Source organism: Arachis hypogaea, chromosome 3 (assembly GCF_003086295.3).
Source record: "Arachis hypogaea cultivar Tifrunner chromosome 3, arahy.Tifrunner.gnm2.J5K5, whole genome shotgun sequence".
Classification (NCBI taxonomy): domain Eukaryota; kingdom Viridiplantae; phylum Streptophyta; class Magnoliopsida; order Fabales; family Fabaceae; genus Arachis; species Arachis hypogaea.
The window spans coordinates 61,614,858-61,632,934 of record NC_092038.1 but is presented as its reverse complement, the minus strand read 5'-3'; the positions used below and the strand labels follow the sequence as shown (position 1 = coordinate 61,632,934).

Here is an 18,077-nt window from a genome sequence, read left to right as displayed (position 1 = left end):
ATTGAGATGCCAAAACTATTTAGGAGCAAAAAGCTACTAGTCCCGCTCATCTAATTAGAATCTGGGCTTCATTTAAAACTTTGAAATGTATTACCTCTTGATTTTCTTTCTATCCTATTTTATTTATCTAGTTGCTTGGGAACAAGCAATAGTTTAAGTTTGGTGTTGTGATGAGCGGATATTTTATACGCTTTTTGGTGGTATTTTCATGTAGTTTTTAGTGTGCTTTAGTTACTTTTTAGTATATTTTTATTAGTTTTTACACAAAAATCACATTTCTGGACTTTACTATGAGTTTGTGTGATTTTCTATGATTTCAAGTATTTTCTGGCTAAAATTGAGGAACTTGAGCAAAAATCTGATTCAGAGGCTGAAAAAGGACTGCAGATGCTGTTGGATTCTGACCCTCCTGCACGCAAAATGGATTTTCTAGAGCTATAGAAGCCCAATTGGCGTGCTCTCAATTGTGTTAGAAAGTAGACCTCTTGGGCTTTCCAGCAATGGATAATAGTCTATACTTTGCCCGAGATTTGATAGCGCAAAGTGGCGTTTAAACGCCAGCTTTTTACACTTTTCTGGCGTTAAACGCTAGAACTGGTATAAAAGTTGGAGTTAAACACCCAAACTGGCACCAAAGCTGGAGTTTAACTCCAGAAATAGCCTATGCACGTGAAAGCTTCAATACTCAGCCCAAACACACACCAAGTGGGCCCCGGAAGTGGATTTCTGCACCATCTATCTTAGTTTACTCATTTTCTGTAAATATAGATTACTAGTTTAGTATAAAAACTACTTTTAGAGATTCATTTTGTACCTCATGACATTTTACATCTGAATTTGTATATTCTACGGCATGAGTCTCTAAACCCCATGGTTGGGAGTGAGGAGCTCTGTTGTGTCTCGATGGATTAATGCAATTATTTCTATTTTCTATTCAATCACGCTTGTTTCTATTCTAAGATATTCATTCGCACTTCAACATGATGAATGTGATTATCCATGACACTCATCACCATTCTCAACTTATGAACGTGTGCTTGAAAACCACTTCCATTCTACCTTAGATTGAGTGTGTATCTCTTGGGTTCTTAGTTCACGAGTTTAATTGCCTCTCCTGACAATAGAGTGTTCAAATTCGTGCAACCAGAGTCTTCGTGGTATAAGCTAGAATTAATTGGCAGCACTCTTGATATCCGGAAAGTCTAAACCTTGTCTGTGGTATTTCGAGTAGGATCTGGGAAGGGGTGACTATGACGAGCTTCAAAATCACAAATGTTGGGCGCAGTGACAGTGTGCAAAAGGATCAATGGATCCTATTCCAGCACGATTGAGAACCGACAGATGATTAGCCCTACGGACCCCGTAGTTGGACCATTTTCACTGAGAGGACGGATGGTAGCCATTGACAACGGTGATCCACCAACATACAGCTTGCTATAGAAGGAGCCTTGCGTGTGTGAAGAAGACAACAGTAGGAAAGCAGAGATTCAGAAGACAAAGCATCTCCAAAACCTCAACCTGTTCTTCATTACTGCATAACACGTATTATTCATTTCATGTTCTTTTACTTTTTACAAACAAAACTCTTTTCATTATTAATCTCCTGAATAAGGTTTACAAGATAACCATAGATTGCTTCAAGCCGACAATCTCCATGGGATCGACCCTTACTTATGTAAGGTATTACTTGGACGACCCAGTGCATTTACAATTTCGTGCACCAATGCTCATTATTGTAGTTCCTGTCAGCTAGAATGAGGAATATCTGCTCACAGTAACGGTTAGTGAACCATACAGGGTCCCGCGCAACTTACTGGGCGATCTCACCCATTTCGCATTCACGATGGACGTTGAAGCGTACTATGCGCTGGCACGTCGAATGCGCTTTTTTTATGCAGAATGCAAGTGATGATGCAGAATGTATGCAGGACACTGATAAAAATAAAACAAGATAAAACTAAGAAAGAAAAGGAATGATCATACCATGGTGGGTTGTCTCCCACCCAGCACTTCACTTTAACGTCCTTAAGTTGGACGGTCCACAAGCTCAGTCCATTTATGTAGGTGGATCCTCCAAGAGGATGATCTCCAGTTCCTTTCTGTCCTTAATCTGCTCACCATAGTAAACCTTCAACCGGTGGCCATTGACCTTGATTATATTGGGGCTCGAAGGGTGACTCAACTGGAAGACGCCGTAACGCTCAGTTTTCTTCACTCTGTAGGGGCCTTCCCATCTTGATTTCAGCTTGCTTGGCATGAATCTCAACCTGGAGTTATAAAGGAGGACTAAATCCCCAAGTCTTAACTCCCTTTGCTTGATATTCTTGTCATGCACAGCCCTCACCTTCTCTTTGTATAGTCTGGAGTTCTCATATGCTTCTAGGTGAAGGCACTCCAGTTCTTGTAGTTGCAGCTTCCTCTCAGCCCCCGCTTTCGCGAATCCCATGCTGCATTCCCGTACTGCTCAGAAAGCCCTGTGCTCCACCTCCACTGGGAGGTGGCAAGTCTTTTCATAGACTAGGCGGAAGGGACTCATTCCTATTGGTGTCTTGTATGCTATCCGGTATGCCCAAAGCGCATCTGCAAGCCTTGTACTCCAATCTCTTCTATGAGGCTTGACGACCTTCTCCAGGATATGTTTTATCTCTCTGTTTGACACCTAGGCTTGTCCATTGGTCTGGGGGTTGTAAGCTGTGGCCACCTTGTGAGCAATCCCATGTTTCTTCAGTAGACTTGTTAATCTCTTGTTATAGAAGTGAGTGCCTTGATCACTCACGATTGCTCGTGGTGATCCAAAGCGACAGATAATATTATTTCGAACAAAGGAGATAACAGTGTTAGCATCATCAGTACGGGTAGGAATTGCTTCCACCCATTTAGAAACATAATCGATAGCTAACAATACATATAAGAAACCATGAGAGTTTGGAAATGGACCCTTGAAGTCAATGCCCTACACATCAAAAATTTCACAGAACAACACAAGTTGTTGGGGCATCTCATCCCTTTTAGATATATTTCCAAACCTCTGGCATGGTAAACAAGATTCACAGAAAGCAGTGGCATCCTTAAATAGTGTGGGCCACTAGAATCCACAGTCTAAAATTTTTCTAGCTGTTCTTTGAGGGCCAAAATGTCCACCACTCTCAGAAGAGTGGCAGGCCTCAAAGATTGACTGGAATTCTGATTGAGGCACACACCTTCTAATTATCTGGTCAACACCACATCTCCATAAATATGGGTCATCCCATATATAATATTTGGACTCGCTTTTAAGCTTGTTCTTCTGATGTTTGGTAAAATCATGAGGGAAGGTACAACTGACAAGATAATTAGTTATAGGTGCGTACCAAGGAACTACTTCAGATATTGCGTGCAAGCTATCAAACGGAAAAGCATCATTGATAGGAGCAGAGTCATCCTTAATGTGCTCTAGGCGACTCAAGTGGTCTGCCACTAAATTCTGGGTTCACTCCTATCTTTAATTTCTAAATCAAATTCTTGCAGCAACAATATCCAACGTATGAGCCTTGGTTTGGACTCTATTTTAGCTAATAAATATTTTAGAGAGCTGCATGTTCTGAATATACTACCACCTTAGTACCAAGTAAGTAAGGTCGGAATTTATCCAGAACAAAAACAATAGCCAGAAGCTCTTTTTCAGTGGTAGTATAATTAGATTGAGCAGCGTCTAAATTCTTAGATGCATAGGCAATTATAAAAGGATCCTTGTCTTTGCGCTGAGCCAGCGCCGCTCCTACTGCGTAGTTGGAGGCGTCACATATTATCTCAAATGGTTGACTCCAGTCAGGCCCTCTCACAATAGGGGCTTGCGTCAAGGCGGTCAACAGCTTATCAAACGCCTCCTTGCATTCCGCATTCAGATCGAACTCAACATCCTTCTGCAGCAGTCGAGATAAAGGCAGTGCTACCTTACTGAAATCCTTGATAAAGTGCCGGTAGAAACTTGCATGACCAAGAAACGAGCGTACTTCCCTCACGGAGGAGGGGTAAGGTAAACCAGAAATGACGTCTACCTTTGCTAGATCAACTGAAATGCCAGTATTAGAAACAACATGTCCTATAACAATATCTTGTTGTACCATAAAATGACATTTTTCAAAATTTAATACAAGATTTGAACTAACACACATGTCTAATACTCTAGCTAAACTATCCAAGAAAAGGCTAAACGAATCACCATACACACTAAAGTCATCCATGAAAACTTCTATACAGTTCTCAAGAAGATCTGAGAAAATGCTCATCATGCATCTTTGGAACGTAGCCGGTGCATTACATAAGCCAAAAGGCATCCTCTTATATGCATACGTTCCGAAGGGACATGTAAAAGTAGTTTTCCTCTGATCTTCAGGAGCCATATGATGCATGAAAACTTGTCTCTCAACAAATTTCCCTTCGGCAAGTATACCAAATTATCATCAAGTAAAAACTCACAATAGAGTGAGGTCGAACCCCACAGGGATTGATTGGTCAAGCAACGTTAGTTGGAAGAGTATGCTAGTTGAGCTAAACAGAATGTAGATTGAGAATTGCAGAAAATTAAATGGCAGGAAAGTAAATAGCAGAAAATAAAGTGCAGAATCTTAGATGGGGATTTGGGGAAATGAGCTTGAAAATAAATGGCAGAAAGTAAAGAGAATGGGTAAGATCAAAAATGGGGAATTCATTGGGCTCAGGAGATGTTGTATTCTCCAGATCAAATTCATTTTCATCTCTTCCTCAATCAAAGCATCTATTGATCTCCTTGGCGATCTTAAGTGATTAGATTCCAATTCCTTGGCAACCCAATCTCTCTAAGCTTGAACAATTGCCCAATTCCTTGATTTAATTGCTCATGGGAAGAGATAAAGTGTGGTCACTAATTATACCACATGTATTTCCAAATCAAAATGTTGGGAGGATTACATGTCACTATATCCGCCCAGACCCCAATTTGGTCCAACATGAGAAAGCATTTCTAGCATGATCTCCTCATCCCTTTTCCAAGGCTCAGAGGAGATCCAATTATGGAGAGTTTCTTTTCCAAGATAACTAACCAATTGAATTAAGATCGAAAGCTTTCTAGTAAATTAAAAGAGAAGAAAGAAGAAGAGAATGAAAACTATAATTGATCCATCAAATTACAACAGAGCTCCCTAACCCAATAAAAGGGGTTTAGTTGTTCAAAGCTCTAGAAATGGAAAATGTCAGAAAAGAATACATCCTTAGCAAAAAATGCAGAAAATTAAATATACAGAGGGTAGTTCTCCCAAGTGCCAAGCTTCTCTATAGTTTAAAACTACTCCTATATATACTACTTCTCTTGATCTTCTAGTGAGTTCCTCAAGTCTTGGATGTGAGCCTTAGATCTTGAGTTGAAGCAGTTACAATCTTTAGTGGGCTCAACTTGCAGAGAGGTATGAATTAGGCATGGGCATTAGTGAACTCAACGCTAAGTGACATTATGGGTTCGAGAACGTTAGTGACAATCACATTTTTCGCTAACGTTCCAACCCCATATAGCCCACGTTAACTCCAACGTCAGTGGCACCAACGTGACCACTAACGTAGCCTTGCAAACCTTCGTAAGTGTTATTGGGACTCACCTTTCCCAATAACGTTGCCTTATAAACCTTCGCAAGCGTTATTGGGACTCACCTTTCCCAATAACGTTGCCTTGTGCCCTTTGTCCCTACGTTAGAGTTCACGTTAGTGTAACTAACGTGGCTCTTAACGTGGTTATGCCTCACCTTCGAGAGCGTTAGTGACACTTACCTTTGTCACTAACGCTCCAAGTGCCCCTACTCTCCACGTTAGAGCTCACGTTAACTAAGTTAACATGGTCACTAACGTGGTAGTGAATGCCATCTCCAACGTTAATGACAAAGGTGAGTGTCACTAACATTGACTCATCAATCTTAGCTCCACGTTAACTTTCACGTTAGTGGTCTTAACGTGACCACTAACATGGACAATGCTAGTTTGATCCACTGTTAGTGACAAAGATGAGTGTCACTATCGTTGGCATTGTTCCTCTCTTTCACGTTAGAGTTCACGTTAACTAAGTTAACGTGACTCTTAACGTGGCTTATTGCCAAGTCTTGGAACGTTAGTGGTATTCACGTTTACCACAAACGTTGGAGCTTTCTTTTGTCTCCACCTTAACTACCACGTTAACCTAGTTAACGTGGCAATTAACATGGGCTTATGATGGCTTCACAGGCATTATTGGTGATCACTTTTCTCATTAACATTGCAAGCTATTTACCATTCCACGTTAGTGGTCACGTTAACTAGATTAATGTGAGTAATAACGTGATTCTTTCTTGCTTCCTTTGTCCTGAAATTAGGCAATAAAGTGCATCAAAGCTCTAGCCAAAGTCATGAGATTATGCATCATCAATTTATCATTCAATTCTAGCAAAATCCTCATGAAATCATGCGAAATTCACAATAGTTGCTTGAATAAAGGTGTAAGTGTATTTTCATCCAAAACTTGCCTTATTCACTAAGAAAATGCATGAAACTAACCTAAAACAGTAAAGAAAAGTTCAGTGAAACTGGCCTAGATGCCCTGGCTATGAGTTCATGATCTTTGAACTCATAACCAACTTTCCACCAGAATCGCTCTTCTCAGCAAGCTTCCAAATGCCTTGGGCTATGAGTTCATGAACCTTGATTTCTCCTCCCTTCATTCGGCATTGCACCATTGTTGCTCTCTTAAGGTTTACCTTTGAGTTGTTTCCTGCTGAGAGGATGGATCTCCTTACGATTTCAAACCACCCTTTGGCCTCAGGGAGGAGGTCTCCTCTTTTTATAAATCTAGGTTTCCTATTGGGGTCTCTGTCCCAATCTGCTCCTTGCACACAGATATCCTGTATAATCTGGTCGTGGTTGGGTTTGTTGTCCATTCTTGAGTGATAGCTCTCCTCTGCAAAGGGTATGCTTCGCAACTTCAGCACTCTCATGATGCTCATGGGACTAAAATCCACCATGACCCCTCTCACGAAACTTGTATAGGATTCATTCGCCTTATCATGTCTAAGTGCATTTGCATAAAACTCTCTCACCAGAGTTGTGTTCACCCTTATAATCGGATCGGTAAGTAGCTCCCATCGACGTTTTTCCACCTTTTCTGTGATTTATGGGCACTCAGTTCGTGTGACTTGAAAGCCTAATTCATATATGATTTCTTTGTCAGCCATCCAACCAAATTGTAGTGCATGGTAGAAGGTTCTAAATCACTTTTCATCAAAAGGAGGCTGCTCTATGGGTTCCTTCCCCTTTTGTCTCTTTGAGCTTGATGATGCCATGCAAGATGGTTGATATGTTTATTACTCACAAGATGGCTAGGAGGGTGTATGTGAAACTTTTTGGAGGAGGATGAAGTGTGTGTATCTGAGAAAAGGAAGGGAGAGGAATCAGAGTAAGAAGTGTGTACGGAGAGGTTGTGTGATGGGGTTTATATAGGAAGATGGTAAATGATTGAAGGGTGTGGATTGATGGTGTTGTTTGATAGTGGACGATTGGGGTTTAGTGTTGAATGAGCACAAGGATCACTCTTTTTATGAAGGTCTTGGTTCGGTCTCCAAGACTATCCACTTTCCAATGTTGCATGGCAAGATTTACCAAGATACTCCCCTTGGAGACAAGTGCATACGTTCCTTGGCATAGTGGCCGAATCTCCCTTCCTTGATTGTCCTATCAAGTACCATTAATGTCCTTTTCGATTTCCTATACAAGACAAAAAAAAGGAATGCAAATGGTTAATTGAAATTTTTTGTGGGAAGACTTAAGGTGTGAACTAGCTACAAAGAAAAATCTTTTTCTATTGTTTTTAATTAACTAAATACTTTTCATGAATGCAAATAAATCAACCACTAGATCTCCCATGCATGCAACGTTGGTACACCAAACTTGTTTGTGATCATATGGTGCAACAAGTTTTGGGAATAATTTCACCTCATAAAGTGTGTTCAAGCCCACTTGGTGTGCCTTGAACACCAAACTTATCATGTACTATACGCTGCATGTAAGGGGGTCTTATATTGTTTATCAAAATTAATTTAGAATCCATGAACTTTGACTTATTACTACTATTTGAGATTAAAGGAAAAGGGTGTAGAACATGGGTTGCCTCCCATGAAGCACTTCTTTAGCATCATTAGCTTGACATTTGGTCCTTGTCAAGGTGGCTGATAGTGCTTGAAATCTTCCCCCCTTGCAGTGAACCTATTTCCATTGGCCTTGTTGATAAGCTCCACATGCTCTAAGGATAAGATTTTGTTGACGATGTACACTGGAGGCAGCTGAGATGGAATAGTGGGGAGGTGAGGTGGTATAGGTGGAAAGTATGTAGAAACCACTTCATCTCCTCGTGAGAAATCTTCTGTAGGTATTTTCTTGTTTTTCCATTCCCTTGGGACCTTTTTTCTTGTGTCCATTGATGTCACCTTGTTCCTTGTTGTTTCCTCTTTGAGAGTGGTTTTGATGCCCATCTCATATGACTCTGGTGGGTCTGGTTCCTTTTGGATTACACTTGGCTGCTGCTCCTTCTGATCACATTGGTTGTTAACCATAGGAGTCATAAAGTGTGGTGCTTGTGCTCCCTTGTTTAGCTCTGACGTCAGCTCTTTTGTTTGCTTTTCCTCTAACTTTTTGTTATCATGGTCTGCTTCTTGTGAGAGATTAAAAACATTGAAGGTGAGCTGATCATCATGTATTCTCAGCACTAGCTCTCCTCGCTCCACATTTATGAGTGCTCTGGCTATGACCAAGAATGGCCTTCCCAGAATGATGGGGTGAATAGGATTCTCATCCATTTCCAGGACAACAAAGTCTGTGGGAAGGAAGTAGTTCCCCACCTTCACTAACACATTCTCAACCACTCCTAGTGCCTATTTTTGAGTTTTGTCAGCCAATTTGATGATTACATATGTGGGTGTTAGCTCATTAATTTGGAGCTTTTTCATGAGAGATAAAGGCATTAGGTTGATGCTTGCTCCCAGGTCATAGAGTCCCTTATCAATCATTGTTTCTCCTATGGCACAGCAAATGTGGAAACTCCTTGGATCCTTCTTCTTTGTGGGTGGCCCTGGTTGAATAAGAGCACTGCAATCCCTATTCATCTTTATTGTTTGTCCACCCTTCAATGAACTCTTTCTGGTTAATAGCTCCTTTATATACTTTATGTAGGAAGGAATTTGCTGGAGGGCTTTAATAAAGGGTATATTTACATCAAGAGATGCAAACATGTCGAGAAACCTTGAATACATTTTTCCTGCTACACCACCTTTAAGCCTTTGGGGAAAGAGTGCATATGGGTTTAGTATCTCCCTTCTCTTCAGTTCTTCCTTGAGTGTAAGTTGGGGTGCATGGTCTCTTTCTTCCTGGTTTCCCTTTTGACTGTCTTGGAGGTGTTCTACTTCCTTTATACTCCTCTCATCAGTTGTGGTGATCATCTTACATTCTTCCCACCTTACTTTCTTTGTTTCTCCTCTTGGGTTCTTCTTCGTGTCACTGGGAAATCCATCAGTGGGTTTGGGAATTTGTTGAGATAGATACCCTACTTGGGACTCCAGTCTCTTGATGTTTTCTCCTTGGTTTTTGATATTGGCTCGCACTTCTTCCTTAAACACCTCGTTGTCTTGGACTTCTCTACATAAATCTTCAAGTAGAGTCTCAATTTTTGAAAGCCTATCGTCCGTTAGTGATGGTGGATTGGGGTTAGGTGGGTGTTGATAGGATCTCTGTGAGGTATGTTGGTGAGTTGCATTGTTGTTGGAATTGAGGTTGTGGCGTCTATGGTCTTGACCTTGGTCTTGTTGATTTCCCCAACCAAAGTTAGGGTGATTTCTCTATCCAGAGTTGTAAGTTTTGGAGTATGGGTCATAGATTTGTCTAGGTGAGTTTCCAACATAGTTGGCTTGTTCCCAGTCACCTTCTTCTCCTATATTCACTCCCTCTTGAGCTGGTGATGAAGTAATGACTGCTGCAACTTGGTTTTCCTCCACTTTCTTGGTGAGATCTACTAGCTGCTTGGTGATCATCTTATTTTGAGCTAGCAATGCATTCATGTGGTTCAGCTCCATTACTCCTCGAGTGTTACTTCTTTCAGAGGCATAGAAGTAGTCATTCTCAGCTACTATTTCAATGAAATCTATGGCCTCTTCAATGGTTTTCTTCTTGTTTAGAGAGCCCCCTGATGAATGATCTACAGCCTTCTTTGACTCATAGGAAATACCTTCATAGAAAATGTGAAGTTGAACCCATTCATTGAATATATCTGGTGGGCATCTTCTTGTTAAGTCTTTGAACCTCTCCCATGCCTCATAGAGAGTCTCACCATCTTGTTGCCTAAAAGTCTGCACCTCAGCTCTCAGCCTATTAATTCTTTGAGGAAGGTAGAATCTTGCCAAAAATTTGTTCACCACATCTTTCCAATTTGTGAAGCTCTACTTTGGAAAGGATTCAAGCCACTTGGATGCCTTGTCCCTGAGTGAAAAAGGGAACAAAAGCAGCCTATAGACATCCGGGTGGACTCCATTAGACTTCACAGTGTCACAAATTCTCAAGAAGGTGGTTAGATGTTGATTAGGGTCTTCTTGAGCACTTCCTCCAAATGAGCAGTTATTTTGAACAAGGGTGATGAGCTGGGATTTTAGTTCAAAGTTGTTAGCATGTATGGTGAGCTTCTAGATGCTACTTCCACAGTTTCCTGGATTTGGATTGATGTAGGAGCCTAGAACTCTCCTTTCTTGCCCAGCATGATTTGCAGGGCCTTCTCTAGCACGGTTGTGAGCTTCTCCTTCATGATTGTTTTCCAAGTTCTCTTCCATGTTGGTTTCAAAATACTCTTCCTCATCCTCAGCACCAACAACTCCTTTCCCTCTTGCTTCCCTCCTTAGTCTCCGGAGGGTTCTTTTAGGTTTTGAAACGAAGGAGGTTGAAGCTCCCCTTCTTCTCCCTGTCATACAACTAACAAAACACCCAACAAGAGATGAAATGAAGAGATTATTCTTGTTAGAGTGATTGTTAGAGTGAGTGATGTAATTTATCAAACAGTTAGTGGGTTAGTGAGCAGAATTGTAGATAATAACAAAGAAAGAAAGAAAACAGAGGGGGTATAGGGGGTGAGGAAGAAACAAAACAATCTGAAGGTAAACAACTGAATAAAGTAAACAAACAAAAGAAAAAAAATGCTCAATCTAGTGAACTTCCAACTTAATCATTGTTGATACAAAATCAATCCCCGGCAACGGCTCCATAAACTTGATGCATGAAAACTTGTCTCTCAACAAATTTCCCTTCAGTAAGTATACCAAATTATCGTCAAGTAAAAACTCACAATAGAGTGAGGTCGAATCCCATAGGAATTGATTGGTCAAGCAACTTTAGTTGGAAGAGTATGCTAGTTGAGCTAAACAGAATGTAGTTTGAGAATTGCAGAAAATTAAATGGCGGGAAAGTAAACAGCAGAAAATAAAGTGCAGAATCTTAGATGGGGATTTGGGGAAATGAGCATGAAAATATATGGCAGAAAGTAAAGAGAATGGGTAAGATCAGAAATGGGGAATTCATTGGGCTCAAGAGATGTTGTATTCTCCAGATCAAATTCATTTTCATCTCTTTCTCAATCAAAGCATCTATTGATCTCCTTGGCAATCTTAAGTGATTGGGTTCCAATTCCTTGGCAACCCAATCTCCCTAAGCTTGAACAATTGTCCAATTCCTTGATTTAATTGCTCATGGAAAGAGATGAAGTGTAGTCATTGATTATACCACATGTATTTCCAAATCAAAGTGTTGGGAGGATTACATGTCACTATATCCGCCCAGAACCCAATTTGGTCCAACATGAGAAAGCATTTCTAGCATGATCTCCTCATCCCTTTTCCAAGGCTCAGAGGAGATCCAATTATGGAGAGTTTCTTTTCCAAGATAACTAACCAATTGAATTAAGATCGAAAGTTTTCTAGTAAATCAAAAGAGAAGAAAGAAGAAGACAATAAAAACTATAATTGATCCATCAAATTACAACAGAGCTCCCTAACCCAATGAAAGGGGTTTAGTTGTTCATAGCTCTAGAAATGGAAAATGGCAGAAAAGAATACATCCTTAGCAAAAAATGCAAAAAAGTAAATATACAGAGGGTAGTTCTCCCAAGTGCCAAGCTTCTCTATAGTTCAAAACTACTCCTATATATACTACTTCTCTTGATCTTCTAGTGAGTTCTTCAAGTCATGGATGTGGGCCTTAGATCTTGAGTTGAAGCTGTTACAATCTTTAGTGGGCTCAGCTTGCAGAGAAGTATGAATTAGGCATGGGCGTTAGTGAAGTTAACGCTAAGTGACATTGTGGGTTCGAGAACGTTAGTGGCAATCACATTTTTCACTAACGTTCCAACCCCATATAGCCCACGTTAACTCCAACGTTAGTGGCACCAACGTGACCACTAACGTAGCCTTGCAAACCTTCGCAAGCGTTATTGGCACTCACCTTTCCCAATAACGTTGCCTTGTGCCCTTTGTCCCTACGTTAGAGTTCACGTTAGTGTAACTAACGTGGCTCTTAACGTGATTATGCCTAACCTTCGAGAGTGTTAGTGACACTTACCTTTGTCATTAATGCTCCAAGTGCCTCTACTCTCCACGTTAAAGCTCACGTTAACTAAGTTAACGTGGTCACTAACGTGGTAGTGAATGCCATCTCCAACGTTAGTGACAATGGTGAGTGTCACTAACGTTCGCTCATCAATCTTAGCTCCACGTTAACTTTCACGTTAGTGGTCTTAATGTGACCACTAGCGTGGGCAATGCTAGTTTGATCCAACGTTAGTGACAAAGGTGAGTGTCACTAACGTTGGCATTGTTCCTCTCTTCCACGTTAGAGTTCACGTTAACTAAGTTAACGTGAATCTTAACGTGGCGTATTGCCAAGTCTTGGAACGTTAGTGGTATTCGCGTTTACCACTAACGTTGGAGCTTTCTTTTGTCTCCACGTTAACTACCACGTTAACCTAGTTAATGTGGCAATTAACGTGGGCTTATGATGCGTTCGCAGGCGTATTGGTGATCACTTTTCTCATTAACGTTGCAAGCTATTTACCATTCCATGTTAGTGGTCACGTTAACTAGATTAACGTGAGTACTAACGTGGTTCTTTCTTGCTTCCTTTGTCCTGAAATCAAGCAATAAAATGTATCAAAGCTCTAGCCAAAGTCATGAGATTATGCATCATCAATTTATCATTCAATTCTAGCAAAAATCCTCATGAAATCATGTGAAATTCACAGTGGTTGCTTGAATCAAGGTGTAAGTGTATTTTCATCCAAAACTTGCCTTATTCACTAAGAAAATGCATGAAACTAACCTAAAACAGTAAAGAAAAGGTCAGTGAAACTGGCCTAAATGCCTTGGCATCACTATATGAATTTGAAAATAGCCTGTGTAACCATCTAGAAAACAGTAGTGTGATTTACCTGACAGGCGATCAAGCATCTGTTCAATGAAAGGCAGTGGGTAGTGATCCTTGTGAGTAGCCTGGTTAAGACGTCTATAGTCAATGCATACCCTTCAGAAGTTCTGCACTCTAGTTGCAATGAGCTCTCCATGATCATTCTTCACTGTTGTTACTCTAGATTTCTTTCGTACCACCTGTACTGGGCTGACCCATTCACTATCCGAGATTGGGTAGATGATGTCAACTTCAAACAGTCTGGTCATTTCCTTCTTGACAACCTCTAAAATGGTCTGGTTCAGCCGCCTTTGAGGTTGACAGACAGGCCTTGTTCCCTCTTCTAAAAATATACGGTGCTCACAGACCTGAGCACTGATGCCTACTATATCCGCCAAGTTCCACCCATTGGCCTTCTTGTGTCTTCTCAGCATACTAAGCAATTGCTCCTCCTATTGGAAAGTGAGTTCCCTTGTAATGATAACTGGGAGCTTCTGATTATCCTCAAGGTAAGCATACTTGAGGTGGGGTGGAAGGGGCTTCAACTCCATTTTCTGCTCATGGCTAGGCTCTTGATCATCTAGAGCTATTTGTGGTGGCAAGGTATCTTCAGTAAGCTCAGGGGTTTTCCCCACACTTGTACCTTGCTCCATGTGCATCTCTTCTACTTCTTCATAGTGGACTTCAGCCATAATCTCATCAATAATATCACATTGAAAGATGGAGTGATCTTCCGGTTGGTGCTTCATAGCTTCATCCAGATTGAAGCTCACTGTTCTGCCATCTATCTCAAAAGAGTAAGTTCCTGAGAAGGCATCCAATTTGAACCTTGAAGTCTTCAGAAATGGCCTTCCAAGTAGGATGGATGATGGTCTTCTTGAGTCATTAGGGGCATCTCTAAAATGTAGAAGTCAATAGGGAATGTCAGTCCCTTAATGCTCACCAGTACGTCCTCAGCAATTCCAACCACTGAGATAATGCTTTTATCTGCCAAAACAAAACATGCTGCCGACCCTTTTAAGGGAGGGAGCCTCAAGGCATCATATACAGATAATGACATAATACTTACACACATGCCTAAATCACACATGCAGTCAAAAAATTATACACCATCAATAGTACAAGTAACCATGTATGGACCCGGATCCCCACATTTTTCTGGTATGGCACCCATTAAGGCATAAATAGAGCTACCTAGAGGAATAGTTTCTAAATCATGTATTTTATCTTTATTCATGCATAAATCTTTTAGAAACTTAGCATATTTAGGTACCTGGTGAATAGCATCAAAAAGGAGAATGGTTACCTCAACCTTTTTGAAGATCTCCACCATCTTGGGGTCTAGTTCCATCTCCTTTTTGGGCTTCCTAGAAAGGTGTGAAAATGGAATAGGAATGGCGTTACCTGTAACTTCTGCGTCCCTTGGTGCTCCATTCCTTAGTTGAGCCGTTTCTTCTTCAACCTCGTTTTGTACTACATCCTCCTCTTCAGCGTCCTCAACCTCCACAGTGCTTTCAACTGGGTTGTCTTTTTTTGAGCTTGGCTCCTCATGACTCCTCTCTTGCAGTGTAGTCCCAGACCTCAAAGTAATGGCATTGATTCCTTCTTTGTGGTTGGGTAAAGGTTGAGAAGGAAGTGCACTAGAGCTTGCAAGTTGATTGGTGGGGGTATTTGATGATCCAATCCGAGAGATAAGAGCTTGTATAGTAGAGGTCAGACCGGTTAAGGTAGAGGTAAGTGTGTTCTCCATGACCTTTTGTGTTTGCTCAATAGACTTAAGCAACTCATCATTGGAAGAGGAAGGTGGGCCTTGCTGTTGGTTCTTTTGAGATCCCTGGGCTTACCTTTGGTGAGGTGCTCGGTAAGGCTAGTTTTGGTTCTGCTGAGAACAGTTCTGCTGATTGTTGTTGTTGTTCCACCTCTGATTTCCACCATTATCTCTGCCTCCTTGGTTGTAGTTGTCCCTCCATCCTTGATTAGATTTACCTCTCCACCCTTGGTTGGGGTTATCCCTCCATCCCTAGTTGAAGTTGTCTTTTCAACCTTGATTGTAGTTTTCACCTTGGTTAAAATTACCGCCTTGCTGATAGTATCCTGGATTGGGGCGGTCATAGAAGTTATGGGTAGCTGCCAAGGTGTTGTCTTCTTGTTGGAGCTGCAGACATTCATCAGTGTAATGAGTATAGCATGCACATATTCCGCAAACTCTCTGAGGGGCCAACTGTTGAAACTGTTGTTACGGAGGAGGCTGAGGTTGTTGTTGATTCAACTGTATCTACTTCAGTAAGTTGGTCATCTCACACAGAGTCTGTGTGAGAGCAGTAGTCTCACTACTAGAGGAAACCTCTGCAACAGTCTTGAGATGGTTGTTCCTGTGCCTGGCATTTCGAGTAGACTCAGCTAGATCGGTGATCAGTTGCCACGCTTCTTCTGCGGTCTTGTACTTTTTCATAGAGCTATTACTCGTACCATCTAATGTAGTCTTGTCTTGGGGCTTCATGCCTTGCGTGAAATAGCTAATCAACACCAACTTGCCAATCATGTTGTGAGGGCATGCGTCTAGGAGATTCCTAAAGCGTTCCCAATACTCATAAAGAGTCTCTGAATCACCTTGAATAATGCAGGAAATTTCTTTCCTCAGTCTATCATTAACTTCAGCTGGAAAGTATTTGTCCAAGAATTCTCTTCTGAGCGTATCCCAATTAGTAACAACTACCTCAGGTTGACTGTAGTACCACTCCCTCGCCTTTCCCTCAAGAGAAAATAGGAAGGCAGATAGCAAAATAGTAGTCTCATTTGCACCATGATGCCTAACAGAAGAACAGGCTGTCTGAAAATCTCTGAGGTGCTTGAGAGGCTCTTGAGTAGGTAAGCCATGAAACTTAGGCAGTAGATTAATTAGTGCAGTTTTCAATTCAAAAACTGCAGCCAGATTTGGATGACGCGCTTGAAATGGGGGTAGCTTAAAGTCCAGAGCTCCTACTTCCTGGAGAGTAATCCTCCTTGGCTCCGCCATATTACCTGCGTGTAAATCAATAAAATCAGTACCAGAGGAGCTTGTTTCTTCCTCAAATGACGCTTCAGATGCACCCTTAAATAAGACTAGTGAATTGGTAGTAACCACCTCACCACCCTCAGAGGCCAACCGACGCCGAGCTCACCTTATACGTTAGATAGTTCTTTCAATTTTCGGATCAAATGCGGCTAAGCTCAGACCAGGTAGTGAACGCGTCATTCAATGAAAGAAACATACAGCTCATGGCAATAAAATAAAATAAAATATGCAAATATGTAAATATAAAAATATTTACACTAATCAATAATTTAGCAAACTATTGCAACTCCCCGGTAATCGCGCCAAAAATTGACGTGCGAAAAATTACCGATTAAGAATTTATAATAGAAATCAACGTTGCGAGTACAGTTCTTAACCAATGAAAATTCCGCGTATCAATTTAAAAAGAGTTGTCACAAGTTAAGAACAAAATACTGGGAGTAGAATTCTCAGGTCGTCTCCGATCCCAACGAGTTGCTAAGAGAGTGCAAATAATTGATCAGGGGTTTTCCAAGAATTTTTAAAGTTGGGAATGGAAAATTAAATAATTATAAATTAAAGCAATGAAAATTAACATGAGATTTTATGTAATTGAAATAAAAGCCTTGGCCAGGAGAAGATTAATCGGAAGTTCTATCCTTGTTGGATTTCTCAAGATTAATAGTAATAGGTTGTTGTTTCTACTTAGTTAACCCTCAACGAATGAAGGAAAGTCAAATAGTTGAGCTAACTCTGGTTCACAAGTCCTAATCCTCTCCCTTGGGAAGGATTAGCGTTAGTGACTAGAGAACAAGCCAACAACTTCCAATTACTATTTAACTCTTGAGTTTTCCAACTCAAGGGTCTCCTATTAATCAACTCCAAAACTAAGTTGAAAGTCTACTCCATTGACATGGATGCCATTTTTTGCATACATGTAAAGGGAGTAGAAAGAAGACATGGGAATTAAACTCAATTGAAAATAATCAAAAAATAATGAAATTAAAGAGAAAAGTATCCTTGCATTAATTAATTCCAAAATCGAAGGTATCCATATAACTCCAAACAAAGTAAATGGGGAATAAAAAGAGTAAAGGAATAGAGAACAAACTAGAATGATAAAAACTTCACAGAGGTAGTAACTCTTCTCAATATCCAACTCAAAAGCATAAAACTGGAAAACTCCGAATCTATGAAGAATCCTAGAGGAAGTAGTAATTTCCCTCCCAGATTCCAAAAACTAAAACTAAAACTAAAAACTGAGAATGTGTGAATGTGTGTTGAGTCCCTGCTGTCCCCTGGCCGAAAACTGGGTCCAAACTCAGCCCAAAATTGCCCCCAGCGTTTTCTGCAAAATTCTACACGTGGCGCATGTCACGCGTACGCCTCAAGTACGCGTGCGCGTCGATAGTCTTCTGCGCGTTCACGCGTATGCATCAAGTACGCGTCCACGTCTCTATAGAATGTGCCAAGTTGTGCGTACGCGTCAGGTATGCATGCGTGTCAATTCTCGCTGGTCAGCTCCTTAGTTTCTTGTGTTCCTTCCATTTTTGCAAGCTTCCTTTCCATCCTCTAAGCCATTCCT

At 40.9% G+C, this 18,077-nt stretch overlaps 1 protein-coding gene and 1 non-coding gene across 2 annotated transcripts; one reads left to right on the top strand and one right to left on the bottom strand.

Annotated features, from left to right (window-relative positions):
* Window positions 1-2,056: 2,056 nt before the first annotated feature.
* On the bottom strand, window positions 2,057-2,446 carry LOC112778157 (uncharacterized). Its single transcript, XM_025822512.1, has one exon. It carries the CDS (start codon window positions 2,444-2,446, stop codon window positions 2,057-2,059), a length of 390 nt encoding a protein of 129 aa, XP_025678297.1.
* Window positions 2,447-10,281: 7,835 nt separating this feature from the next.
* LOC112793913 (small nucleolar RNA R71) lies at window positions 10,282-10,388 on the top strand. The gene has a single exon (XR_003198600.1). It is a non-coding gene; the product is annotated as a small nucleolar RNA R71 (small nucleolar RNA).
* The last annotated feature ends 7,689 nt before the right edge of the window (window positions 10,389-18,077 follow it).

What these genes read in the sequence shown, in the direction of transcription:
- LOC112778157 (XM_025822512.1), bottom strand. Translation starts at nt 2,446, where the DNA reads ATGGGATTCGCGAAAGCGGGGGCTGAGAGGAAGCTGCAACTACAAGAA.